Below are 27595 nucleotides of genomic sequence, written 5' to 3'. Positions count from 1 at the left end.
CTATTTCCAATTAATTTTACTTTTTTTTTTTTTTTTTTTTTTTTTTTTGCACTTTGGAATATAACTACAAAGATAACAGTTGGAAAGGGGAACGAAAGTCCAGGATTTTGAAGTAACTTCTCCCTTTCCTCTTCAAAGGGTCATTTCCTTCAGGTTGTAAGTAAAAAACAAAATGAAAAATGTATATTTTTTAATGTTTATTTATTTTTGAGAGAGACAGAGACAGAATGTGAGTGGGTTAGGGGCAGAGAGAGAGGGAGACACAGAATCGCAAGCAGGCTCCAGGCTCTGAGCTGTCAGCACAGAGCCCGACGCGGGGCTCAAACTCACGAACCGTGAGATTGTGACCTGAGCTGAAGTCAGACGCTTAACCAACTGAGCCACCCAGGCGCCCCAAAATGAAATATTTCAATGGATTCCAGCTCCAAAGAGAAGGGACTTAAAAGACATTTTCTGTGGTATTTGCTTCTTAAGATACAAAAGCACTTCAGGATATAGACTCAGCAGTAATTAAATAACAGATTTGTTTCATTGTATGGGATCAAATATGAGATTACTAGATCTGAGGTATAGAGTACCTGCCCTAACTTTATTGCGTAATTATTTCTGAACTGGACCTGGGAACATTTCACTGTATTCAGAACATTGGCAGGATTTGCTTTTGACTCCGAGTAACTTGATGTGTTTAGTTATAATTTCAAGCAGCCTTTGTGACATTTGAAGATCTGTTGATAAGGGCTCTCTCTGCAATCCGTGGGGCTGGAAGAGAGCTCTCAGCACAGGTTTGTAGGCTGGGTTTAAATTTAAGTTGAGAAATTTGTGTGTGTCTACATTCACAAGCAAAAAGAGTTTGGGGGCGCCTGGGTGGCTCAGTCAACCGGTTAAGTGTCTGACTTCGGCTCAGGTCATGATCTTGCAGTTCGTGAGTTCGAGCCCCGTGTCGGGCTCTGTGCTGACAGCTCGGAGCCTGGAGCCTGCTTCGGATTCTGTGTCTCCCTCTTTCTGCCTCTCCCCACTCATTCTCTGTCTCTCTTTCTTTCAAAAATACATAAAACATTAAAAAAAAAAAGTTTGGAAAAGTTGAAAGAGATCCTTAGGGGAGGGAAGTACAGTTGAAAAAGTTTCTTTGGGGGCTCCTGGGGGGCCCAGTCGGTTAAGCGTCTGACTCTTGGTTTCCGTTCAGGTCACGATCTCATGGTTCGTGAGTTCGAGCCCTGCATCAGACTCTATGCTGTCAGTGCAGAGCCTGCTTGGGATTCTCTTCCTCCCTCTCCCTCTCTCTCTGTCTCTCTTTTTTTCTGTCTCTCTTCCCCCCTTCCCTCTCCCTCCCTCTCTCTCTCTCCCTCCCGCTCCCTCCCTCTCTCTCTGGCCGTCCCCTGCTCATACCCTCCCTCTCTCTCCAAATAAATAAATGAATAAACTTGAAAAAAGTTTCTTTTTAGCAACCTCTAACTGCTTTTTTAAAAACCGACGCAATTAAATGAACATTAATTTTTTAATGACGGATGTTCTGTAGTTTGATTGTAAGGTTGAACAGTTTTGTATTTTCAGGCCCCAGTGTTTCAGCTTATGTGGTGTCCGGTGTCAAAGTCCTAGGGTAGTTAGGTGTTGTAGTCTCTAGTGGCACTTGATTTTCAGTGAGATGCGCTGGTAATTCTCGCCCTAAAAAGCCGGAGTGGTTTGTGGACCATCGTGTTTGCTCCAGGGCTGCTGGTGGGCACTGTCCTGCTGTCCCCTCCTCTCCCTGCTCCGTCGTCCCCTCCCTTGTGGTGCATCCCCTCTCACAGGCGCCGCACGTGTCAGGTCACCCCGTTGCTTTAATTTTTTTTTTTTTTCAACGTTTATTTATTTTTGGGACAGAGAGAGACAGAGCATGAACGGGGGAGGGGCAGAGAGAGGGAGACACAGAATCGGAAACAGGCTCCAGGCTCTGAGCCATCAGCCCAGAGCCCGACACGGGGCTCGAACTCCCGGACCGCGAGATCGTGACCTGGCTGAAGTCGGACGCTTAACCGACTGCGCCACCCAGGCGCCCCTCACCCCGTTGCTTTAATTGTGTCCCTTAACCTCTCCCCCAGACCTCCGTTTCCCTCGTAACCGGCAGCTCATCTGTAATTATTTGATGATGTTAATTCAGAGGAAAGTGTGGAATGACTGATCGGTCTACTTATTATATGCAATTGTATAAACCGTGTGTTTTAAACTGGAATTTGTAGAACCAAACAAAAACCTGTCAATCCAAAGTGTTAGTGAGTGGTTTAATACATAGAGACGGCTTCTTTACCTTGTTTCTTCAGACTTCCTTTTTATGGATTCCCAGTTTCTCAGAGAACACACTTCTTCCCCGGAGGAGTGGAGGACAGGAGACAGAATCATGGGGGGAGACAGACCTTTTCCAACTTGACGGATCGGTGGAGTTGCTCCTTGACTTTCTTCTGCAGGTGCTTCCTCTGTAATCTCACTACATCTCGTTTTGCAGGTTCCTGTCTTCACCTTGCCCTGAGGTGGGTTCTCCTGCTTTCCATGTTATCAAGTCACACCGTCTCCCATGAAGTTTAGGCTCTCACTCTGCTTTTTTTTTTAATTTTTTTTTTAACGTTTTTATTTATTTTTTGAGACAGAGAGAGACAGAGCATGAACGGGGGAGGGGCAGAGAGAGAGGGAGACACAGAATGGGAAGCAGGCTCCAGGCTCTGAGCCATCAGCCCAGAGCCCGATGCGGGGCTCGAACTCACGGACTGTGAGATCGTGACCTGAGCCGAAGTCGGACGCTTAACCGACTGAGCCACCCAGGCGCCCCTCAGTTTGCTTTTTAGAACCATGCTGCTGAGTTCTGTTGACACAATTAACTTTTTCCATCAAGGAGTGAAGGTCACCACTAAGTGCGTTCCTCTTGTTGAGAATGTCTCTACTAATACTGGCTTCTATTTATTGATCGTATACTGTATGCCAGGCACTGTCCCAGCCGTTTACTGTACATTGTATTCAGGCCTCACGACAACCTTATTTATGGTAGATGCTTATATTTCCTTTGTATAGATGAGGAAACCAAAGTTTGGAGAGATTAAATAATTTGTTTAAGTTTGTAACACTTAAAAACGGTGAAGCGAATTCTAAAGCCTGTCTGCTTTGGATTGTACAGTTTTCTTCTGTGTTTTCAAAGCGCCTTAAATTCCGGGTCTGCCCTAAAGCACTTTCTAGGAGAGTGTGAACAGCATGTTGGTTCTAGAGCTCTTTTTAATATTCACGGACTCGTAGTAGTGTTTGGGATCCACACGTTCCGCTTTAAACTTCCCTGAAATGCAGTCAGTGTATTATGGACAAGGGTGGTGCTGTTATTATTGTAGCTTCTAGCACAAAGTAGTAAGTAATTACAAAATATTTGCTGCATGGATGAAAACAGTGACAGACCGAGAGGTGGCATTAGCGTGGGGGGCTATTCACAGAAGAATTCATTTCCTTTGGAATGTGAAGCAGGAACTTTTCTCCCATTACAGCATGCTGCAGGGCAGGGCCGGAATCCAGGCTTTGATTAACATCACCCACACTCTTTTTTGTTGTTTAGCTTTACAACCACAAGTTACTGCCAGCTGAAAAGGATGATGGGGAGCGATGATGAATGCATTTCCATTTGCTGCAAAGAAAATTTTAGGCAGTTTCACTCATTTTAAACCGAGATAAAAAGGCCGCTTTGAAACAAAGAGTAAATTAATGGCTACCAAGTAAGTGGTTATCACATTCCTGCTCCAGACGTCACCTCAGGTGGTGCTGCCAGTGGTCATCGGTCATCGCTGCCAGGTCACAGTTCCGTCTCAGATAGTTTCTGCCCTGGGGGTGGGGGGTGGGGGGTGATGGGAGAATTCCAGGGTTCTTAAGGGTCTTTTCTTTCCATCCCCGAGTTGTAGGTTTTAGATCTAGGTGTTACTTTCCCTGAGACTGCTTAGGGTTTCTTAGGCCATCAAGGTCAAATGCAAACCAGACTTTTGGAATTATCTGCCGTGGGTCCTCATGCCCCTGGAATGTATTACACAAACGAACGAAACTGTTTTGAGTAGGCTTGCATCTCCGATTCCCACCCCCAGCTGCTAAGGCTGTGAGGGGGGCATATTGAATTGTGGTTGCAGAGTAATTGGTGGTTCTTGATTATTTTTGACTTTATTATGTTTTTTTAATTTTTTTTTTAACGTTTATTTATTTTTGAGACAGACAGAGACAGAGCATGAACGGGGGAAGGTCAGAGAGAGAGGGAGACACAGAATCTGAAACAGGCTCCAGGCTCCGAGCTGTCAGCACACAGCCCGACGCGGGGCTCAAACTCACGGACCGCGAGATCATGACCTGAGCCGAAGTCGGACACCCAACCGACTGAGCCGCCCAGGCGTCCCAGACTTCATTACCGTTTTTTATGGTTGCCTCTCAAGATCACTGTGGCAGTATATTACAGAAAAATTTCATTAGTCCCTTAATACTGTAACCTGATTGTTAGTAATAAGATCTCTGGGCCCAGGTGAGCAGGTCAGTGGTCACTGGTATGCTTTAATAATTATTAATGATTTCATTTGTGGCTGTTTGGTATTGGATGTGGTTGTGTTGGCTGAATGCTGTGTGATGGGCATTAGGATTACCTCCTCCTATCAGGGAGTGAGTAACTAAAATACAATTTCTTTAATTAACAACCGCGCAGGGTGCTTTTTGATGCTTCTAGTGGTGCTGTATTGTAAAATAAGAGAAACGGGATTCCGTGGCTAGCTAGAATCATTAAATGTTTACTATATGCCGATTCTCGTGCTCAGGACTTTGTGTCTGTTCTTTCGAATTTAACCCTTTCTGCAGGCCTGTTAAGGGCTATCATGCCAGCCCCACAGTTAGGGACACTGAGGTCTGTGGAAGGGACGTAGACTGCCCGTGTTGCACAGTAACTGGACCTGGGATTTGGACCTGGGCACCCTGACCTCAGGGCCGTAGCCCTTGGCTGCTGTGCCGCGCATCAAGCCCGGAGGCCTTGCTGTGTGTGGAATACAGCTCTCTTGAGGGCTTCACTCTTGAGGTCCACCACGTATGTCATTTCCTGTTGGATCGTGTGTATACATGCAGGGTTTTCCATTTCTGTTCTAATGAAACTTTCATCTTTAGTTTTAGTGGTTGCCAGTTGGTTTCTTGCAAAACATTTTCGGCTTTTAGCATTTAAAAAGATTTTTTTGTAATCTTTATTTATTTTTGAGAGAGTGAGAGAGAGACAGTGAGAGCAGGGGAGGAACAGAGAGAGGGGGAGACACAGAATCGGAAGCAGGCTCCAGGCTGAGCTGTCGGCACAGAGCCCGACGCGGGGCTCAAACCCACGAACCGTGAGATCATGACCCGAGCCGAAGTTGGACGCTTAACCGACGGAGCCACCTAGGTGCCCCCAGCTTTTAGCATTTTTATTCAGGTGAGAGGATTGGGTCACCTTGCTGACTGCCATGTGTGCTTTAAAGTCGGGGGTAGTCAGACCTTTATACTGGTAGAAACAAAAACCTTAAAGCATTCATACTTTATTTTGGGTCATGTTATAATTTGGGGGGCAGGATTGCCTTGAAGTTTATCTTAGACAGTTATGGAAATTAATTTCTGTTCTTTAAAATGTACAGACGGGGAAGTTCTGGAAGCATCCTGTGAAGAAGACAAAAAAGCCATTCAGAATTTAAAATTGGCCATGGAGGGGCCGCCTGGGTGGCACCTGGGTGGCTCAGTCAGTTGAGTGTCCAGCTTCGGCTCAGGTCATGATCTCAGGGTTCACGGGCTCAAGCCCCTCATCAGGCTCTGTGCTGACAGCTCGGAGCCTGGAGCCTGCTTCCGATTCTATGTGTGTCTCTCTCTCTGCCCCTCCCCTGCTCGTGTTCTGTTTCTCTCTCAAAAATAAATGTTAAAAAATTAAAAAATAAATAAAATTGGCCATGGACAGTTTAAAAAGGGGGTGTGGAGAGAGCAGGGATAATCCATATGTGGGCTGTTGAACTCAAGGAGTCTCACGTTATTTTGTCCTAGAGTCAACCTTTATAACACTATTATTGGGAAATACTTGACTTATCTTTTTCTGAACACTCTGATTTTTGGAGCACAGTTTCTAAATTCACAAAATAATCTTTATACAACAAGATGTTATTGTATTTTGGGATTATATGCTCATTCTGAATTGTAACAAATTTTAACTAGCTGAAATGAGTTTTATATCTTTGAGGTGATATAATTAAAAAAAATTTTTTTTTTTTTTTTTAAATTGCAGAAAGGTGGGGGTTGGACAGGTCGGTAGGTATCTAAGAAAGCAGCTATTGGGCTTTCTTTATCATATACGAAGTGTTAGCCTTTGCATTTTGCTACGAAAGGGGCATTCGCCTCAGCTTGAACTTCATCTTTCTTGCGAAAACCTATACATGAAAGCACACTTTTGGAACAGTAAACAGCTTGAGCTACTGTATATGCTGCAGTTTTATTTGGAATCTTTTCAGCTGAATAAGGAAGGAGTATAGTTGACTGTACCAGCTGTGGTATTCATGATAAAAATGATCTGATCTAGCCGCCTGCAACAGTGACCTGCTTGGTGGTGAACACACTCGAGGGTCATGAAAAGCAGGAAGGGAACCGGCTTGGGGCCGGGTATCAGGTACTCCAATGTTAACTCAGATCCTGGGCTGGAAGCTTTGTATTATTTTCTCTTCTTAAAGATGAAGAAACTGGAATTTGAGAAGCGGATGGCTTGTGTTTGTGGAGAGAACTGCCAGGTGCAGAGCTAGGGTTCCACCCTGGGCCCCCCACCTGGGGCTCTGACTCCGAGGCCTGGATGCTCTGTCCTGTCCCGTGCTGTCTTCTGTCTTCGTTCCATTTTCACGCTTTGACCTCTGCTGGAAGGCTTTCATTCCGTTTCTTTTCTTTTACTGGTTATCCTAAGGAAGTTAAGGACAGTAGGATCAGCCTCTTTCTGATACACACTGCTTTATTGGCATTACAGTTCTGGGACTTGATCTTTTAACCCCAGAAAATGACATAGTGTTTAGATTTACCCATATGCATTTATCTTTTTTTTCTTTTTCTTTTTTTTTTTTTTTTCCTTCTGACCATTCCTTCGTGTGTATCAACAGTAAGATGAATTGGTTTTTAATGCATCTCCCCTTTAGGGCTTTATGTGGGAGGGTTTCTGCTCTGCACCTGGCATACACCCACCGGTTTGCCTCCTGTGACCTTTTCCTCTAGCTTCTCCTCTCCCCTCTTCAAGTTCTGTGCAGATGCGCATAGGACATGCTGGTTTCAGAACTAACTCACCTCTAGGTTTGTGCTTTCTTACCATTTCCGCCTTGGAACATTTCTCTTGCTTTATAGCTAGCTCTGCCCTACGTTTTAAAAAGAATTTTGAAATCTGTAAGACAGCATCTCTGGGCGCTCTCCAGCCATCAGGTTTATACTGCCAGAACTAGAAGTCCGCCTTGTCATTGTGCTTGTCTGGAGTGCTTTGCACCGAACCTGGGGGTGGGGGAGGATTGCATACCCATCCTTACTAACTAGCAAAACTCTTTCATTGAGAATCATAGGAAATAACTTGTGAGCCAGCCACGCACCCTGGAAATGACTGGTTTGAAGGAGAATGATGGGGTTTAGGACGCGCTACCCCAAAGTATGGCACCTTGGCATGTTGGATATTTTAAGCTGAAGGAATTTGAGGAATGGCAGGTGCAGGCAGGACTTTCTGAACTTCCCCCGAAACAGGTCACAGACCCTCACGCGAGGGGTGCCCTCCCTGTGCCCAGAGGAGAGGAGCACCCTTCTCTCTGAGGGTGAGGGATGCCAAGGGGAATGGAATGAACAGTCTTTGCTAAGATTCCCCAGTTTACTATTCCTAGCTTTTATCTTCCTTTATCTTATCCTGTTTTTCCATGATTGTTTTCGTCATACCCAGTATGAAAAGTTAGGTTTAACCATTTCTTTGGTCTTAATTTCCTTACAAAGGCTCCTCTGTCACATAAAACTTATGTTTAAAACAAATAATACGCCTTTCTTTGTTAATCTGTCTTTTGTCACAGAGACCCAGCCAAAAATTTAGAAGAGTAGAGAGAAAAGATATTTTTCCTCCCTTGCAGTTTCTGGTGACCATGAGGGGCTGGCTGGGACCCTGCTCACTCCAGAGTCTGCAGACGGGATCTTGGGAGAACTGGCCAAAGTCCATGAAAGGCTGGAATTCTTGCCGCGGCCAGCTGTCTCACATCTTCGTGTAGTGCCTGGTCTACGCCAGAGAGAAAACGGTAAGCGCTTATCTTTGTCCCTTCTGTTCCAAATTCAGACTAGCAGGGGGGAAACGGTTGTAGAAACTAGATGGTTGAATTGTGACTCTTGTGGATTTGATTTTGGGTAGCCATTTGTTGACCCTTTCCCTCCAGGGACTCCCCCACACTCTTGCTGTCCTGGTCCTCCTGTGTGTCTCATCTCTCGCCCTGAAAGCTTGGCGTGGCTTTCCACCACGGGGCGTGCAGGTTATACACTTGTGTGTGTAGGGCTCAGTTGTCAGGCTGGGGTCCCCAGGAGCGTGGCTGGACACAACTGTGAGTTGCACCCCATTTGTGGCTAATCCTGCCCCCCCGCCCCCCAAACTGGTGCCACCTGTCAGGTGTGTTGTCACAGTCCCTTCTTGGCTGTTTCTGGCTCTGGATGGTGGGAGGATTCCTCTGCACCCTCGTTGGGAAGCTGGTTGTGTCCGTGTCGAGCCGTAAAAGGCTCATTGGTTTTAAGTCATAAAAGGCTTATTATCAGTTTGGAATCACTTGAAACAGGTGCAGCTTTGGTTTAAAAAAAAAAAGTCGGGGTGGGGGCAGTTCATGACTGTCAGGGGTATTTATTGTCTGTCCTGTCTGAAACCTGGTAAGATATTTTAAAGGAGGTCTTTAAAAAAAAATACATGGTCAGAAGTTGCCCTCCTTGGAAGCTGATTTTTTTTTTTTTTTAAGTCGGCCCTTCTCTCTGATCCTGCTCCTCCCGTGGGAGCTTCTAACCCTTCTCCAGCTCCTGCCCACTGTGTGTCACCAGCTCCCTCTATGTCCCTTTGCGTCGGCGCGGTTTTGCCGAGGATAATTTGGAATGTCATTGGCTTCTTTAGGACACTTAGAATGGCAAACTGCTCCTCTGAGACATCTGTCTGCCTGTGGCTTCTCCTCCTCTGTCTTCCTCTTGCTCCCTTGCTCCTCCATTCAGTCCCCTGGGTCCCTCAACAGGTAACCCCCCCACCCCAGCCCCTATCTCACCCGTCCTTCTGTCCATGCTGCCAGACCTCTTTCCACTCCAGCTCCACAGACACTTGAACTTCAGACTTCCTAGCATTATCAGGCTGAGAAGAAAAAAGGCCAATTGGAAACCGATGTAATATTTTATCTGCTCAGATGCGCAGTGGAGACTGCACTAAACGTCTCTTCAGTCACTTGTGTAAAATGTAGCTTACAGCCCTCATAAGATTACGAGTCAGGGCAAATAAAACTCCTCTGAGCCTTCTCCAAAAATATTAGTCAAAGCATTAGCCCTCATCGTGAGGAGGTAGCCCCCAATTTACCCTCTTTGTCACAAACACAATTCAGATAAAAATATAAAATGGATAAAAACCAGTGAGTTTGTTTTATTATGTTTTACGGACACATCGCTAAAATTTTATTTTTTTAAATTTTAGAGAGAGAGTGTGTGTGAGCAGGGGAGAGGGGCAGAGGGAGAGAGAGAGAATCTTTTTTTTTTTTTAATTAAAAAAATTTTTTTTAAATTTATTTTTGAGACAGAGAGAGACAGAGCATGAGCAGGGGAGGGGCAGAGAGAGAGCGAGACACAGAATCAGAAGCAGGCTCCAGGCTTCGAGCTGTCCGCACAGAGCCCGACGCAGGGCTCAAACTCATGAACCGTGAGATCATGACCTGAGCTGAAGTCGGACGTTCAACCGACTGAGCCACCCAGGCGCCCCGGGAGAGAGAGAGAATCTTAAGCAGGCCCCAGGCTGAGCCGATGCAGGGCTCTATCCAATGACCCTGGGATCATGACCTGAGCTGAAATCAAGAGTCAGATGCTTACCTGACTGAGCCACCCAGGTACCCCACCGCTAAAATTCTAGAGTGGAAGCTGTGAAATCTTTGTATGCATCTGTAGGTTATGTGTATGCGATATTTTTCTATCTCAGGAAAGTATTACGAGGTTCATTTATACAATCCCTTAAAGGAGGTCTTTTCAAGAGAACTTGGAGATAAATGAGCACTTACATAAATTCAAGTATTGCTACAACTCTGCTACAACTCTAAAGAATATAGAAACTGACCCAAGCCTTTTATTTTAAAGTTCACGGGGCGCCTGGGTGGCGCAGTCGGTTAAGCGTCCGACTTCAGCCAGGTCACGATCTCGCGGTCCGTGAGTGAGTTCGAGCCCCGCGTCAGGCTCTGGGCTGATGGCTCAGAGCCTGGAGCCTGTTTCCGATTCTGTGTCTCCCTCTCTCTCTGCCCCTCCCCCGTTCATGCTCTGTCTCTCTCTGTCCCAAAAATAAATAAACGTTGAAAAAAAAAAAAAAATTAAAGTTCACATGAGCTGGGTTAACCTCTGGTAAATAAAGCTAGCTTTAAGATTGTTAATAAAATCAAAACAGATAAATTTTTAAGGTTGTCAGCCTTAAATATAATGCAGCCATACAGTTTTTTCCTACCTGGGTTTACTGGTCACATGAGCTTATGTTATCTCTACTAAATGCATAAGATTATGAAAATATAAATCCAACCTAAGAACAAAAGGTACAATCAAAATAAATTGATATATGTCAAGGACAACAGCAAAATAAAAAAGAAAGAAAGAAAGAAAGAAAGAAAGAAAGAAAGAAAGAAAGAAAGAAAGACAGACAGACAGACAGACGGGAGACATGAAGTATTTTTCATGCCTGCCTGATTTGTCCACAAGAAAAATCATTTAAAATGATGGATAGTTTTATTTAATATCTCACAAAATTTTCATGATTAATTCAGGCATACTTGTTAAGAACAAGTGAATTAATATAAGAGGGGTAAAAGTTTATGAGCTTTTTAAAAACAATCTTGTTGTATAACATGTGTACTTTTTAAAAAAAATTTTTTAATGTTTATTTTTGAGAGAGAGAGAGGCAGAGCACAAGTGGGGAAGGGGCAGAGAGAGAGGAAGACACAGAATCCGAAGCAGGCTCCAGGCTCTGAGCTGTCAGCACAGAGCCTGACATGGGGCTTGAACTCAGGAGCCGGGAGATCATGACCTGAGCTCAAGTCGGATGCTTAACCGACTGAGCCACCCAGGCTCCCCTGTCCACTTAAAAAGAGTTTCCAAAAATTTTTTGATAACTTGAAACATTAAAGCTATACTAAGTTAAATGATGGATATTCATTGAATATCTAGACCATTTCCAAATAAGATAAAGCACTGGAATACTAACTGCAGAACATAAATTTATGTACTTTTTGCTTCTTAAATTTTATAGAGAGACAAGAGATATTTATGTGCATCTATTTAGCAAACATGTCCTTTGTCACATCCAAAAGTTGTACTTAGAGGAAGCATATGCCTCTAGAAACTGCAGTAATGAATTCATAGATTTGCTAGTTTACTACAGGATGTTAGCATGTGGCAGACAGCTCATAATTGCCTGCTTCCTAGTTTTCACTGAAAATTAGGGTTACTGAGGGTTAAACATTCTTATAGATTGTGTAAATGAAACTACTAGAAATAATAAAGGCAAAGAAGAAAAGTATGCATACTATGCAAGGAAAACGTGTTTATGATAAGAAAAAGTATATAAGGTGTAAAGGATATATTTTTGTTAGGAGAGAAAGTAATTTGTCCTAATATAGGATATGGCTGGCTGTTCTAGAATAGAAAAATGAAAAGAGTAGGTAGATGAAAAATGAAAACTAGGTAGATACATTTTTTAAAAGTTTGTAGAAGGGTTGAGGAAAAGGGATTTTATTGTGTTGTCAAGCTGCCAAGATTGAATAGCTTTATTTGTAAATTAAAAGATGAACCTTAATATCAGAAGTATACTGATGTAAAACTAGAATGATGAATTTTCTTGGCTTATTGGTGTGCTTTCATTAAGAAATTGTAAAAAGATTTTTTCTTTATGTTTTAAGTAATTTTCCTGGGGAACCAAAATTTTGTTATCAGAATGATTTCCTGGGCTTCATGTGCTTATCAGGTCTTTGGTTACTTAAGAAAACCAAATCTTCTCAATATTAAAACAGCTAAGGGTTTTTTCACAACTATGTTACCTTCTGTATCTGCCTTTAGGAGCTTTTTGTCATTTTGGTTAAATAGATAATTAAGTATTAGAATGATCTATGGTGCTATTTGATCAAGCATTCAAATCTGTTGACGGTTTTGACCAGTTTTCCAAAATCCAATTCTAAATAAAGTCTTGGTGACTTAAACTGACTTGAGCTTTTAAAGAAAGTCCCTGGAAAATCTCAAAGGATTTGTTTCTCACTTTGTAAAAGAGCGAGATGTTAAACTAATTGGGCTTATTTGCTGTATTAAACTGTGTTGGAAGTATTGTCAAATCAAGTGACCATAAGCTTTCTTTAGGTTATAATGTATGGATATGTGCTATTAATATAAATATTTCCGAATTGTATGAAGTTCATGGAAATTCTTCAGTACTTTTGATGTTTATGAGGTGTTCAGCATCAGGTTATCAGTCATACTTTTCTGGTTATTATGTCACTGAAGTACAGTGCCTGGTCAGTTATGTCGGAGTGACCTCATCAGACCTTTAACCAGGGCCATTTTATGGTCTTGTGTCGTGTACGGACTGGTGGTGGTGGTGGTGGTGTTTAACTCCTGATCCTTGTCTGAAAGTGTTTACAATCAGCTACAGGCCACAATGCCCAGTGATGCCCTCCCATGAATGACTTGGAGACCATGCCAGTGGTCTGAGTAATTTTCCAAACTGATGAAGTTTGCGGGTTTCTAAAACTGCTGATCAAAGATCAACCAGAAAAAGAATTAATTACATGAGACTGAACTGCTGAGGAGAGTTATAATTCTTTTGACAACTTTTTGTTTGAAACATTGCTCATTCTTTAATATTTGGTTTTTCTCTTAAACTGTCTGTTACTTACAGCAGTTTGGTAAAGTATACTTCTGTGAACGGAGATGAAACAATGACTTTTTCTCCCTCCCTGGTCCTTCCAGAACCCCGAGACTCTTACTGCCTTTTTATTTTCGTGGCAATATCGTTATTTCCATAGGTCCTACAAGAATCTCTTTTCCTTGTAATAGGATGTCATTGAAAGCTTTGGTTATATTACCGATGTTGACTCGACTGTCACATTTGAGAATGATGTATACAATTAGATGTGACCAGACGGTTTTAAGGAACTAAGATGGTCTTTATAGAGCGGTGGTAATGAAACTCTCTTGGGGGAAAAACTGGCCTGGTATCTGGCTTACAGGTTTCCCAGCCTTATAAGTGAGTAAGGAATGTCGCTGCCTGGGAGGCCCAGGAACCTTAAAATATTTTGGGACCCTTAGGAAGAGAGGAATTCAGCTAAATCTATAGGTGCTGAAGGCAAAATATAGTGGCAGTTTCCTGGCTTGGCTTCCCAGCCATGAGAAACTTTGGAAGCTGAGAGTCCTTAAAAATTGCAGCAAAGCATGGGGCACCTGGGTGGCTCAGTCGGTTAAGCGTCCGACTTCGGCTCAGGTCATGATCTCGTGGTCCGTGAGTTCGAGCCCCGCGTCGGGCTCTGTGCTAACCGCTCAGAGCCTGGAGCCTGTTTCAGATTCTGTGTCTCCCTCTGTCTCTGACCCTCCCCCGTTCATGCTCTGTCTCTGTCTCAAAAATAAATAAACGTTAAAAAAAAAAATTAAAAAAAAAATTGCAGCAAAGCAAACTTAAAAATTTCAGTCATTTTGACCACAGAACACAAATGTTGTAGCTGCACTTGTGTAAATAATCAGGCCACTTATTGAGGCTAGGCTTATTTTGCAAACAAATACTTTCTTATCTTTGATAGAAATGGGAGTGACTAAAGAGAGAAAAATAGTATTTCAGGAGCTAACTGTAGTCGATTGAGTTGAAGGTTTTCATTAGGAAATTGTAAACTTTCTTAAAATATCTATCTATAGAGTGGGCTGGATCCTGAGTTCTTCTGGTTTTCTCAGTACCTGGCTGTAAGACTCCAAATTAACATTTCTAATTTTTTTCCCTGCCCTTTCGCTTTGGGACCATTCAGAACTAAAACTGTCCTTTTCTTGAACCCTGCAAGCTGAGGCTAGCTGACCTGATGTGACCCAGCAGGTCATGTGTGAGCTCCCTTCCTGCCTGTAGCTGTGTGGGCCACTCGGGAAGTTCACGGGGTCACCTGATGGCCTCACACAGACGTTCGAACTGCAAAGCCAGAGAATCTGTTGCAATGTCGCCCCTGTCCTCACTCCACCGTCTGAAAGATGCTTTGAGCTGAGCAGGTAGAATCTTACCTGACTGCCTTCTGGACTCAAAAACTGAGTTTATAGTTTGTTCTAACCATCTTTGTTTTCCTCCTGCTGCTAGGGAAACGTCCCTTCTTAAAGGCCTGATTGTTCACACCATACAGAGACCTAATGGGGGGGGGGGGGGTACCTACTCACACCTGCACTACCACCTCCTGAAACGAGACACTGTTCACTGGGTCACTAAGTTAGAGGACAGTCCACCAGCTCGGTGTGTGGACTGTGAAACCTGCTGGGAAAGTTTCACACGGGAGAATGACAGGGTTCAGGACGTGCTACCCCAGAATATGGCCCTTTGGCACGTTGAATTTTATAAACTGAAGGAATTCGAGAAATGGCACGTGCGGGAGGACTGTTTGACCTTCCCTGAAGTGGGTCTAGACCCTCAAATGGAGGTGCCCTCCCTGTGCCGGAGGAAAGGAGTACCCTTCTCTCCAAAGAGGAGGGACGCCGAGAAGACTGTTTCCCCATTTACCCTTCTCAGCTCACATTCCTTTTTGTCCTATTGCATTTTTTTTCATTTTCTCTTTACTTTTGATCAAACCTAGTATAAAAACCTAGTATAACTATTTCTTTGGTCTTCATTTCCTTATGAAGTTTCCTGTATCACGTAAAGTTTGTATGAGGTAAATTTGTATGCTTTCTTTCGTGAATTTGTCTTTTCTTATAGAGACCCGTCTGACAACTTAGAAAGGTAGAAGGGAAATGGATTTTCTCCCCTATAAGAACCACCAGATGACTTCCAAAAAAACTTTTGAATACTCCCCTTTCTGGAGGCTTTTTTTTTTTTTTTTAACGTTTATTTATTTTTGAGACAGAGAGAGACAGAGCATGAACGGGGGAGGAGCAGAGAGAGAGGGAGACACAGAATCGGAACCAGGCTCCAGGCTCTGGGCCATCAGCCCAGAGCCCGACGCGGGGCTCGAACTCACGGACCACGAGATCGTGACCTGAACTGAAGTCGGACGCTTAACCGACTGAGCCACCCAGGCGCCCCTTTTTTTTATTTTTTTAAATGTTTTATTTATTCTTGAGAGAGAGAGAGAGACAGAGCATGAGCGAGGGAGGGACAGAGAAAGAGAGGGACACAGAATCCGAAGCAGACTCCAGGCTCTGAGCTGTCAACACAGAGCCCGACATGGGGCTCAAACTCATGAGCCATGAGATCATGACCTGAGCCAAAGTCAGACGCTCAGCCGACTGAGCCATGCAGGCGCCCCCCCCCCCCTTTTTAATTTATTTATTGTTAATTTTACATCCAAGTTAGTTAGCATATGGTGCAACAATGATTTCAGGAGTAGATTTCTTAGTGCCCCTTACCCATTTAGCCCATCCCCCCTCCCACAACCCCTCCAGTAACCCTCAGTTTGTTCTCCATATTTATGAGCCTCTTCTGTTTTGTCCCCGTACCTGTTTTTATCTTATTTTTGTTTCCCTTCCCTTATGTTCACCTGTTTTGTCTCTTAAAGTCCTCATGTGAGTGAAGTCATATTATTTTTGTCTTTCTCTGACTAATTTCACTTAGCATAATACCCTCCAGTTCCATCCACGTAGTTGCAAATGGCAAGATTTCGTTCTTTTTGATTGCCGAGTAATACTCCATTTGTATATATGTACCACATTTTCTTTATCCATTCATCTGTTGATGGACATTTGGGCTCTTTCCATACTTTGGCTGTTGTTGATAGTGCTGCTATAAACATTGGGGTGCCTGTGTCCCTGTATCCCTTGGATAAATACCTAGTAGTGCAGTTGCTGGGTCATAGGGTAGTTCTATTTTTAATTTTTTGTGGAACCTCCATACTGTTTTCCAGAGTGGCTACCCCAGTTTGCATTCTGTCTGGAGGCTCACTTTGAGTATACTTTTGAGGAAGAAAGAAAAGTCTGAAAACAGATTTCTTTTTAACATTTATTTATTTTGAAGGGGGGAGGGACAGAGAGAGAGAGAGGAGAGAGAGGGAAACCTAAGCAGGCCCCACACTGTCAGCGTGGAGCCCGACACGGGGCTCAATCCCATGAAATCATGAGATCATGAGCGGACTGAAACCAAGAATCCGATGTTGAACTGAGTGAGCCACCCAGGCGACCCCAAAAGGATGAATATTAAGTAAGTCCTTCTGGACTGTCTGCTTTTTTGTTGAGGGACATTTCACGGACTCTGGTCCTGGGTTAACAGTATTTAATAGTGGGGTGTCCCCCCCACTAGGCTGTAGGACCATTTTTCTACATTTGCAAACTGTGAGCAGGCTCGGGGGGAGGGGGAGGATTGGCCCAAGGAGGGGTTGGAGGACGGGCTCAGGCTGGAGCCTTGCTGGGCCTTGTTCTGGAGAGCTGATGCCCCTTTCGCTGCTCCCTGCTTTCCTCGGGTGGACACTGCTCTGCCACGACCCACGCTACGGTATGAAGCATGGAATTCCCTTCACGTGCCCCAGGTGGGCTCTGAATCCACCTGACGGCATCCAGATTGATGTTTCCTCCGCGATGTGGGTGCGGTGGAACTGGAGCCGGACGACGTGGGCCTGACTCTTGGCCTGTCCTCTGATTTGTGGCTCTCTGAGCAAGTAGTTCTCAATCTTTCTCTTTAGTGAAGGGATTCCTCCTGCCGGTGGCTGTTGCAGCGAGGCCTGAAGGCGAGGCCGAGGGAGCCACAGAGCTGTGCGTGGCAGGCGCGAGGCCTGGAGGCGAGCCGGCGGTGTGCCGCGGTGCCCTTAACGCCGGTCCTGAGCGGGACCTTTTATTACACGCGCTTATCTCCTTTTGTTCATTTCGGAGTTTAAGAACTTTTAATCATTTTCTTGCTGTTCAACCCTTGTCCTCAGAAGTTGGGGTATTTCTTCTCCATCTGAGAAAAGACTGTGAACAAAGCATGGCACCCTACCCTGTAGCGGGATGGATAGGCTAACTCTCGGGGGCTCATCGCTGCAGGAAGAGGCCGGAGGCTCGCTCTGGGCTCTCTGAGTTCTCTATCTGCATCCAATGAAAAGGAATGAGGTAATAGATGGGAATCTGGAGGACGCAGATGCGGAAACGAGGGATGTGGGGGTAGCGGTGGGCAAACAGGAATGCAGACTTGGCGGTTGAATGGCGAATTCAGAAAAGGAGTTTGGTCTGGGTCCGAGGAAAGATAACGTAGACGTGGTGGCGTGCGTGGGCCTCTCCGTTGAGACGTCTTATCAGAGCCAGGTAGCGTACCCCTAACGTGTCCTGCAGGCCGCCTGCTTTCCAGATGCTACGCTGTTTGTGTCGCGTACGTAAGTCCACATTCATACATGCAGAGATGGTAGTTAGGACTTTATGGTTGAAGATAATGCCCATATCCTTCTCTTTAATAAGCAAAATATATCCTTCAGGTTCGTTTTTCTGAAAGTATTTGACTCTTCTCTTGGTAAGATTACATAAGAGTTACTGATACTGGGCAAGTTACTCAATTCCTCCCCCCCCCTTTTTTTTTAAGTTTATTTATTTTAGGAGAGAGAGCATAAGCAGGGGAGGGACAGAGAGAGGGAGAGAGAGAATCCCAAGCAGGCTCTGTGCTGTCAACGCAAAGCCTCATGCAGGGGCTCGAACTCATAAACTGTGAGCTCATGACCCAAGCTGAAATCAAGAGTCAGATGCTCCCTGACTGAGCCACCCAGGTGCCCCCGAGTTACTCAACTTCTGGTGAATGTTCACTGTTTTTTATCAGCGGCAAAAATAAAATGTTGTGGGGTTGTTGAGATGAAAAATCATATGTCAAAAATACTGGGTACTGGGGCACCTGGGTGGCTCAGTCGGTTGAGCGTCTGACATCAGCTCAGGTTATGATCTCATCGTCCATGGGTTTGAGCCCCGCGTCGAGCTCTGTGCTGACAGCTCGGAGGCTGCCTCCCTGCTTCCCTGTCTCTCTCTCTCTCTCTCTCTCTCTCTCTCTGTCCCTCCTCCACTCATGCTCTGTCTCTCTCTGTCTCTCAAAAATTAATAAACATTAAAAAAAATAAAAAAAAAGTACTGGGTACAGTGGCAGCATTAACAGGAACCAGTTAATCGTGGTTAATTTTATCTAATTAATTTTTATCTAGGTAAAAGTGTTCATGTGTAACTATTTGTGTGTCATTGAGAATAAGTTCCTTTGATATGAGCATTCCACATTCCCATCTTGTGGGTTTCAGTGTTTGTTTTTAGGCTAAATATCTGTTATGCTCTTTCATAGATAGATTTCTGAGAGTGCAGACACTGCATTCTGCTGGGTTGTACACCCGTTGTCAGAAGCAGCTTCACTGAACAAAAGGTGATTTCAGATTTTGAAAGGGTCACTTATTCTTTAATTTTACTTGGGTGATATTTGGATCCTTGACCAAGGTAATGAATAATCTTCTCAAACCAAGTTGGAGTCATCGGGACCATGAGATACACCGGTCGTGCTGTATTCTCCCTGTACCGGAGTCATCGTCTCCTCCCTCCACCATTGGTAATACAACTGAAGTGAGCTTTCCAGCTCTGATCACCACTACTGCGCTCAATGAAATGGACGGTGGGAATAAGTTGTTGCCTTGCAAACATTTAAAAACTTGTTCTGTACTTCAAAAATCTGTTTCATTTTCAGTAAATGTACTGAAGTGGTAATGTCTGAGCAGACTTTCAGATCCACTTGGGACCAGAACTTTGTTCTCATGTGGAAGGAAAAATTTCTTAAACCAGTTAACACATGGGAATGACTAATTACAACAAGACAAAGCTTGCCTTCCCTGGAAGATGGAACAGCATAGTGGAAAGAGCCCAGGGATGGGAACCAGTGTACGACCTCTGCTTGCCCTTGTTTTCACTAACTGGCTGGAGGACCTTAAAAGCAACACTTTTGATTTCTGAGTTTTTGTTAGTGTAAAATGAGGGATTTGGAATTAAATACTGAGAGTGCCTTCCATACCTAGATAGATGTGGATAGATGTTTATTACAGGGATTGCCTCACACGGTTATACAGGTTGAGAAGTCCCACAAGCTGCCATCTGTAAACCGTAACCAGGGCCGTTGATAGTGTCCTCAAGTCTAAGTCTGAAGGCCTGGGGATCAGGGAGGATGTTGATGGTTAAGTCCTCAAAGGAGTTCAGAGGCCTGGGGACCGGGAGCGCCAGTGTCTGAAGGCAGGCAGATGGATGACCTAGATCAAACACAGGGTGAATTCACCCTTCCTCTGCCTTTCTGTTCTGTTCAGGCTCTCAAAGGATTGGATAATGCCCACCCACATTGGCAAAAAGAAAACAGAAAAGACCACAGTCTTGTTTTACTCAGTTCACCAATTCAAATGCTCTTCCAGAAACGCCATCACTGACATGCCCAGAAATAAGGTTTTACCAGCTGTCTGGACATCTCTTAGTCCCCTGAACCTGACACATAAAATTAGCCATCACAAATCCACCCCTTGTCAACTTGGCACTTGTACGCATCTCCTCAGAGATATTTGGTGTTGCTGTATTTGTGCGTATTAATACGTGTGAGCAAAGAATTTCGCTTCATATGGACATTTGCTTAATGTATGTATGTAGACATGTAAACACAATTATAACAAGATCAGGAAATACTCATGACCATTGCAGACTTATTTCTGTACTTGGTCACGTGGTCATAGCTGATATTTATACTCTTCTTCTCTTGCCCATTCTCTATACCCTTCAGCAAGCGCCTCAGCTCGTTGTGGTTCTTTACCTAATGGAGTGGCCCAAACCTTCATTCCTGAAGGATCTGTAGTGTTAGTAGTGCCACCTGGATTGCATTGTAGTTTTCCATTGATCTTAATTACGGCACTACTAAGGGATAGCCTAGGGGATGTCCTGTATGCCAGACATGCTTTTACCTCCATTGTGGGTAGTAGTCCCTTTTCTCCTAGAGAGTGTGGATCAGTCACCCCAGCCAACACCACAGCTCCCTTCCTTGCCCAAAGGAAAGGGACCCAGAGTGGCCAAGTGGCAGCCTTAATTCCCAGTTCAACAGAACCGTGTCTACGGGTGCATGGTATTTCTCCCTTTAGAACTAGGTCCTCTAGGTCAGCAGAGCATAAAGTCATGAGAACAGGAAACAAAATGTATGCTAGTAAGTCAGTAGGGGTAATAGTGGTATTATGTCCATTTCTACCTGTGGATTCCTGGACCCCCGCACCCATGAATCCTGGTATCAGGGAAGGGATCCCGATTATTGGATGCTGATTCAGAATGTGGACAGTCTTCTGGTGACCTTTGTCAGCACCCTGCACGGTGTTGCCAGTACCTAGCTGGCCCTGTAACCAAGTCTTCAAAACGCCATTCCACTGTTGTAGCGGAAAGCTAGCGCCTTCAGGATGGTATGGAACTTGGGAAGACCTGTGAATTCCAAGAACATGGGCCCATTGGTGGCATTTCTTTTGCCATGACGTGAGTTCCCTGATCAAAAGCAATGCTGTGTGGAATACCATGACAATGGATAAGGTATTTTATAAGTCCACAGATGGTAGTTTTGGCAGAAGCGTTGTGTTTAAGGAGGGCAAGTCAGTATCCAGGGTGTTTATCCCAGGAGGGCATGGATTTGTAAACTGGCTTCAGTCCGGGAATCGACTGGGGGACTGTGGCTCTGTTTGTTTGTTAGTTTTTCAAAGATAACCACTGTTTATATAGAGGAAAAAAGAATCGTGTGTATGGGTACACAGAGACATGTAAAATTGATTCTGCTTTATTTCCTGCTTTTCTTATTTAATATGTTGTAAAAATTTTTTCGGTGCTGAGTCAAAGGGTGCTATTTATTCTCCAACATCCACTTTCCATTCTCCCTTTACTAATAGAATCCTCCTTTTTTTTTTTTTTTAATGATTGTCAGCAATTTTTACTTTTTATTTTTATTTTTGGTGAAAAAACTCCTCTACTTTACTGTTTTTTTCTTTTTAATTTAAATCCAAGTTAGTTAACATATGGTGTAATGATGGTTTCAGGAATAGAATTTAGTGATTCATCACTTACATACAACACCCAGTGCTCGTCCCAAGTGTTCTCCTTAATGCCCATCCCCCATTTAGTCCTTCCCACCCCACCAGCAACCTTCAGTTTGTTCTCTGTATTTAAGAGTCTCTTACAGTTTGTCCCCCTCCCTGTTTTTATCTTATTTTTGCTTCCCTTCCCCTATGTTCATCTGTCTTGTGTCTTAAATTCCACATGCGAGTGAAGTCCTAGGATACTTGTCTTTCTGACTGACTTCACTTAGCACAACATACTCTAGTTCCATCCACGTTGTTGAAAACAGCAAGATTTCATTCTGTTTGATCGACCGTGGCTCTGTTTTCGTGTTTTGACTTAGACTTTTGTTCACTCGACCTAGATCTTTTTGGCTTAAACAGATCAGGTAGAATTTGTATGTATTTCACTTCTAGCACCCCATAGTTAAGTGGCCAGTGCCGTAGGTCTGTGTGGATCTTGCCGTTCTGTTGGCCGTTTTGGCTGCTGTCCGTTGTGGTACCTGCACCAACCACACCCCCTTGTCTTTGGCTGCTGAGTGAGAGCTACCACTGGCAGCTGCCTCTCTGGGATCCAATTACTTGCATTGCATTTAGGTTTTCCAGTTGAGGTGGTTGTGGTTCCAAGTGCAAGGAAGGTCTGGCCAATGGAAGAGAGCAATTAATGGAGCTCTTCAAGGATGCTGGTGCCCTCCCTCACGAATTTATTTCTCCAAGTATGGGTGAAAATTATGCTTTCTGGATCCACCCACACTGAGTGAGCTATCTTAAATGACATTCCCACTCTAACATTCCAATCTCCTTAAGCCTTTGAATCCCTTCCTTTGCATTAAACCAAGGGAGGTTGGGCATTTCCAGTCTGCTCACAGCAGGTTATCTTTTGATCCACCTTTCAGGTCAACCAGCCCTTGGAGCCTTTCTGACTCCCTGAGCTGCAACATTAAAAGCAGAATTTCTCTGTGAGCCCATATCAATAAATTCAGCCTGATCCAACCCTCTGTTTCTTAAATTTCCATTTTCACACATGTTCCCTGGATTTCTGTTTGTATAAATGAGAAAACCCAAGTAGTTGTTTTAAAATGTAGCACACTTCCTCTTGAGTCATACTTTGTACCTCACCTTTAGGGATCGGTTGGGACTGGAGTCTAGTTGTAGGTCTAGAAACAAAGAGGTGGTGATGGTGAGTCCTGAGGAGAATCAGCATTGTCTTGCATGACAGCTGCCTCTGGGGATTAGGCAATGAGTTAATCTCCTCACACGGAGGTGGGAAGGTCCACACTGCTGTAGGTGGGGAAGCCACTACTTTGGACACCCAAGACCGTTTGGTTAGATCCAATCCAGTTGTGCTGTATTTCGCAAGAAATTTTAAAGTATATATGTATTGCTCTTGTCACTTAGCATGATTTAGTAGAATTAGGAACTAGAGACAGAATATACAGTTGAACCCTAGCTGAATACTTATTAGCCGTGGGGCCTTTGGCAGATAGCTCTCTCAATTCCCTCGTTTAAAGCGTAGCTACGATAACCCCTACCTGTGACCATGATTGCTAAGTGAACCTTAGGTGCCGTTGTTCTCCCCTTTGAGAATAGACTTCTCAGTCCGGTGTTAGCTAGCCCACGGGCACCCAGCTCTGGCTGCCTTCCCCTGCGAGTCGCACCTGGATAAGGCCCTGTGACTAGGTTTGGGGCATTGGGATTTGAAAGGCAGAATTGTGGGCAACTTTTGGGTTCTCTTAAGGACTTATTTGCCCTGGATGCCCTCATTTCCTGTTTCTCTTTGGCTGGGAAATGGCAAGAATTGAAACAGCAGTCTTGGATCCAGCGACAGATACGACGGAGGAAGACAACGGAACCGGCTGTCTGCCCCAGGCTCCTTGGAGCAGAGCTGCTCACTCCTTCACTTTTGAACCGTTACATGAGAGAGAAAGAAACCTGTCTTATTTAAGCCCCTGCATTTCTACATGTCTTTGTTACAGGTCCTTGCATTCCGCCTGGTGGCCCTAACAAAACACCACCTTAAAGAGTCGTAGGGTACCTACTGAATGTCAGAAAATATTTGCAAATCATATACGTGATAAGGGACTAATATCCAAATATATAAAGAACTTCTGCAACCCAATGGCAAAAAGCAGTGTGATTGGAAAATGGGCAGAGGGGCTGAAAAGACATTTTTCCAAAGAAGACATCATCCAGATGGCCCACAGGTGCTTGAAAAGATGCTCAATGTCACTCATCATCAGGGATGCAAATCAAAACCACAGTGAGGTACCACCTCATACCTGTTAGCATGGCCGTCCTCCAGAAGACAAGCAGTAAGTTGGTGAGGATGTGGAGAAGAGGGAACCCTCATGCGCTGTTGGTGGGACTGTAGGTTTTTTCATGTTTCTACACATAAGTGTTACTTTTTTTTTAATGGATTATTGGGGGGGGGGGCTGTAAATTTGTGCTGCCACTGTGGAAAACAGTAAGGAAGTTCCTCAAAAAGTTGAAAATAGAGCTACTGTACAATCCAGCAATTCCACTTCTGGGTATTTATCTGGAGCAAATGAAAGCACTAATTCAAAAGGTATCTGTACCCCCATGTTCGTCGCAGCGTTATTTATAGTGGCCAAGATGTAGAAGCAACCTACGTGTCCATCGATGCATAAGTAAAGAAAATACGATTCTGTGTGCGTGTGTGTATAAAAACTGCTCAGCCGTAGAAATGAAATCTTGCCGTTTGCAACAACACTGATAGATGCTGAGAGCATCGTGCTAAGTGGAATAAGTCCGACAGAAAAAGACAAATACCATATGATCTCACACGTGGAATCTAAAAATGAAAACCTGAGCTCATGGATATAGGGACCACATCGGTGGTCGTCTGAGGCCGGGGGTGAGGGTGGGCAAAATGGGTGAAGGGGGTCAAAAGATATAAATTTCCAGTTATTAGTAAGTCATGGGATGTAATGTGGGGCATGGTGATGATAGCTAATGATCCCTGCGTTGCGTATTGGAAAGTACTTAGGAGAGTGGGTCGGTCCTCTTAAAAAAAGAACTTTGTCACTCTGGGGTATTGGAAGTTGACTGGGCTTAATTGCCGTGGTGATCATTTTGCAGTATATACAAGTATCACATCATTGTGTCGTTCACCTGAAACTAATACCAGGTATACTTCAGTAGAAAAAACACTTGTGAAAACTAGAGATGAGAAATGTCCTGGTTTAGTATATAACACACAGCAAGTGCTCTGTTAGTGTTACCTACTGTTAAATAGTTGCTTTCTACCTGTTGTGGGTGGGGCGCAATGCTAAATCGAAGGTCATAAAAATGGTTTCTGTTGTTAGTGGATTTAAGAATATTAAGAGCAAGGATTATTTCAATTAAAAATGTATGTAAAATAGCTAATAGCAACTAGTGAGAGAACAAGAAAACTTGTAACGTTCATAATCGTAACAGAAATATTCTTTATCTGGAATGAAACAGTAAGACGTGGGCAAGAGGACCCATATGAGAAAAACTTACAGTTTAAGACATAGAAGACTGTAGAAATGTATGGAGAGATATTTTGTGTTACTTAATGTTATAAAAGGTTTCTCACAAAGGTTTAGAGGTTTAATGTTAAAAGGTCAAACAATGAAGTCAAGCCTATAAAATAGATGTGGGTCTTCGCCTACCCTTTCTCGCCACTAGGTTGGTATCTGCAGAGGCGGCTGGTTTGAATTCTTTCAGCGGTTTCTTCTGATACTTACCTCTGTATTTTTGTTTTATCTCTTCTCTTTCTCTGTCTAGAGAGTGTTCACAGGCGTGTGTGTATGTGCACAAGTAGGGGAGGGGCAGAGAAAGAGGAAGAGAGGATCCCAAGCAGGCTCTGGGCTCAAACCCACAAACCGAGAGATCATGACCTGAGCTGAAATCAAGAGTGGGATGCTTAACTCCCTGAGGCCCCCAGGCGCCCCTCAATATTATTTATGATGCCATTTCTTATTTTTTTTTACTTGTCTCTTCACTTTTTAATGAGGTGAATGAAGATTTGCTCTTTTATACCTCGCTTCTCAATTATTTCCCTCTTCCCCTCAACATTGCTCCCCTGTAACAGGTACACGATTTTTCGTTGGTCAGTGACTTCATTATTATAATTGCGTATTATCTGTAGCTGAGACACAAGGTGATTGTGATTATATTCACTTTTCCCCATAACTTGTTTTTCTTGGAGTTTAATTTTCCTGTGCTGTCTTTTTAATGATTTATTCTCCCTTTCTCTTTTCTAGAATTTCTGTAGTCTGATATCGGATCTCCTGGATTTTGATCTTCTAATTTTCTTTTTTCCGCCTTCCTCTCTCTCTGGTGTCTGGGAGATTCCCTCTGCTTTATCTTCCAGTCTTACTATTGTATATATATTTAATTTCCTGCTCCCATTTTAAAATTCTAAAAGCTTTTTCTTATTGAGTAAACATCCCTTTCAATGGGCCCCATTACTGTTTTATGGATACACTTTCAACTCTCTGAAGATGCAGATTTCAGTTAAAAATAACAACCCAACAGTTCTTTGGGTAGTGATTACTTCTTTTTCATTTGTTTTTCCATTTCATTTGGTCTCTTTATTTCATGTGGAAGAATTCTTCACTGGTTCCTCAAATGCTTAGCTAATATTAACAGTCTTAGCGGAAGCTCTGTGCACGGGTTTCACTCTAGGGCTGTTTAGTTGAAGACCAGATTTATTTTATTGACACATCTCTGACTTTTTTTTCCTTCAAGTTTGTATTGAAATTCTAGTTAGCTAACATATAGCATAATACTGTTTTCAGGAGTCGAATTCAGTGATTCATCACTTACACATAACACCGAGTGTTCATCCCGACAAGTGCCCTCCTTAATGCCCATCCCCCACCCACCTCCCTCCATCAGCCTTCAGTTTGTTCTCTATTTGTAAAGAGTCTCTTATGGTTTCTTTCCTCCCTCTCTCTTTCCTCCCTTTACATACGTTCATCTGTTCTATTTCTTAAATTCCACATATGAATGAAGTCATATGGTACTTCTCTTTCTCTGACAGATTTCGCTTAGCAGAATACACTCTAGTTCTGTCCACATAGTTGCAAATGGCAAGGTTTCATTCTTTTTCATCACCAAGTAGCATTCCATTGTATGTATATACCGCATCTTCCTTATCCATCATCCGTTGATGAACGTTTGGGTTCTTTCCATAGTTTGGCTGTCGTTGATAACACCAGTATAAACATCGGGGTGCATGTGCCCCTTTGAATCTGTATTTTTGTGTTATTTGTGTGAATATCTAGTAGTGCAATTGCTGGGTCGTAGGGTAGTTCTATTTTTAGTTTTTTGAGGAACCTCCACACTGTTTTCCAGAGTGGCTGCACCAGTTTGCATTCCCACCAGCAGCACAAAAGAGATCCTCTCTCTCCGCATCCTCGCCAACATCTGTTGCCTGAGTTGCTGATTTTAGCCATTCTGACCGGTGTGAGGTGCTATCTCATGGTGGTTTTGATTTGCATTTCCCTGATGATGACACAGCTCTGACTCTCAATGTCTGTAGTCTTTTCTGATTTTTCTTCGCAAAGAGGAACCCCTCTGCCTCCTGCTGAGGGAGTGCACCTGTCTCTGGCAGTTGAGTAGGGGAGAGAGCTGGGGGGAGGGAGACTCACGTCTTAGTATATAACTTGCATTCTCTCTCCCTGCGATCTTACCCTCACACCCTGTGCCCGCAGTGCCTCCGTGCAGAGTCTGGCACGTTCCGTCTTTTTCCCCAGAGAGTAGACTGCTCTTTCTCCTGCCTGAGCAAGAGTCAGTTGGGGAGTTGGAGGCCGCATGGAGCGCCTGTCTCATGCAGACTTCGCGTTCCTCCTCCTTTAGCCCCACCCGCAGCTGCCCATGTTCCTGAGCCTTTCTGAGTGCCGCCTTCGTGCTGCCTCCCCTTAACTACACAGTTAGGGTTCAACTGTTGCTGTTCTGCTACGGCAGAAGCTACTCACTCACCTCTCCTTCCATCTTCCAAAATTTTCTTAATGTCTTTGGTCTATAACCACTTCTAGTCTTTATCCTTAGTGTTTCATACTTAAAAAAAAAAATGTCTTTATTGTCATTTGAGTGGAGTTTGGGGAGTAAGTGGAAATAAGTGCATGTATTCAAGTCACTATTTTAACCAGAAATCTTTGAGT

At 43.8% G+C, this 27595-nt stretch overlaps 1 protein-coding gene and 1 long non-coding RNA gene across 7 annotated transcripts in view; one reads left to right on the top strand and one right to left on the bottom strand.

The window, feature by feature from the left end:
* The window catches only part of LOC123585346, a 29048-nt gene extending 18673 nt beyond the window's left edge, over positions 1 to 10375 (bottom strand). Inside the window, exon 1 of the long non-coding RNA XR_006706107.1 lies at positions 10335 to 10375. This is a non-coding gene — a long non-coding RNA (uncharacterized LOC123585346). The remainder of the gene's footprint in view (positions 1 to 10334) is intronic.
* The window catches only part of DISP1 (dispatched RND transporter family member 1), a 188193-nt gene that overhangs the window by 15169 nt on the left and 145429 nt on the right, over positions 1 to 27595 (top strand). For 2 of the 6 annotated variants that reach the window (XM_045453339.1, XM_045453338.1), the window contains exon 2: positions 8109 to 8270. The exons of 3 other annotated variants lie outside the window; for them this stretch is intronic. In XM_045453339.1, coding sequence (XP_045309295.1) covers positions 8109 to 8270 — 162 coding nt within the window. Of the gene's footprint in view, positions 1 to 8108; positions 8271 to 27595 lie in introns of those variants that run through there. One more of the 6 variants, XM_045453344.1, reaches the window with a different exon arrangement.

Source organism: Leopardus geoffroyi, chromosome C3 (assembly GCF_018350155.1).
Source record: "Leopardus geoffroyi isolate Oge1 chromosome C3, O.geoffroyi_Oge1_pat1.0, whole genome shotgun sequence".
Lineage (NCBI taxonomy): Eukaryota > Metazoa > Chordata > Mammalia > Carnivora > Felidae > Leopardus > Leopardus geoffroyi.
The sequence above is the reverse complement of the archived record's forward strand: the minus strand, read 5'-3'. Positions and strand labels throughout refer to the sequence as shown.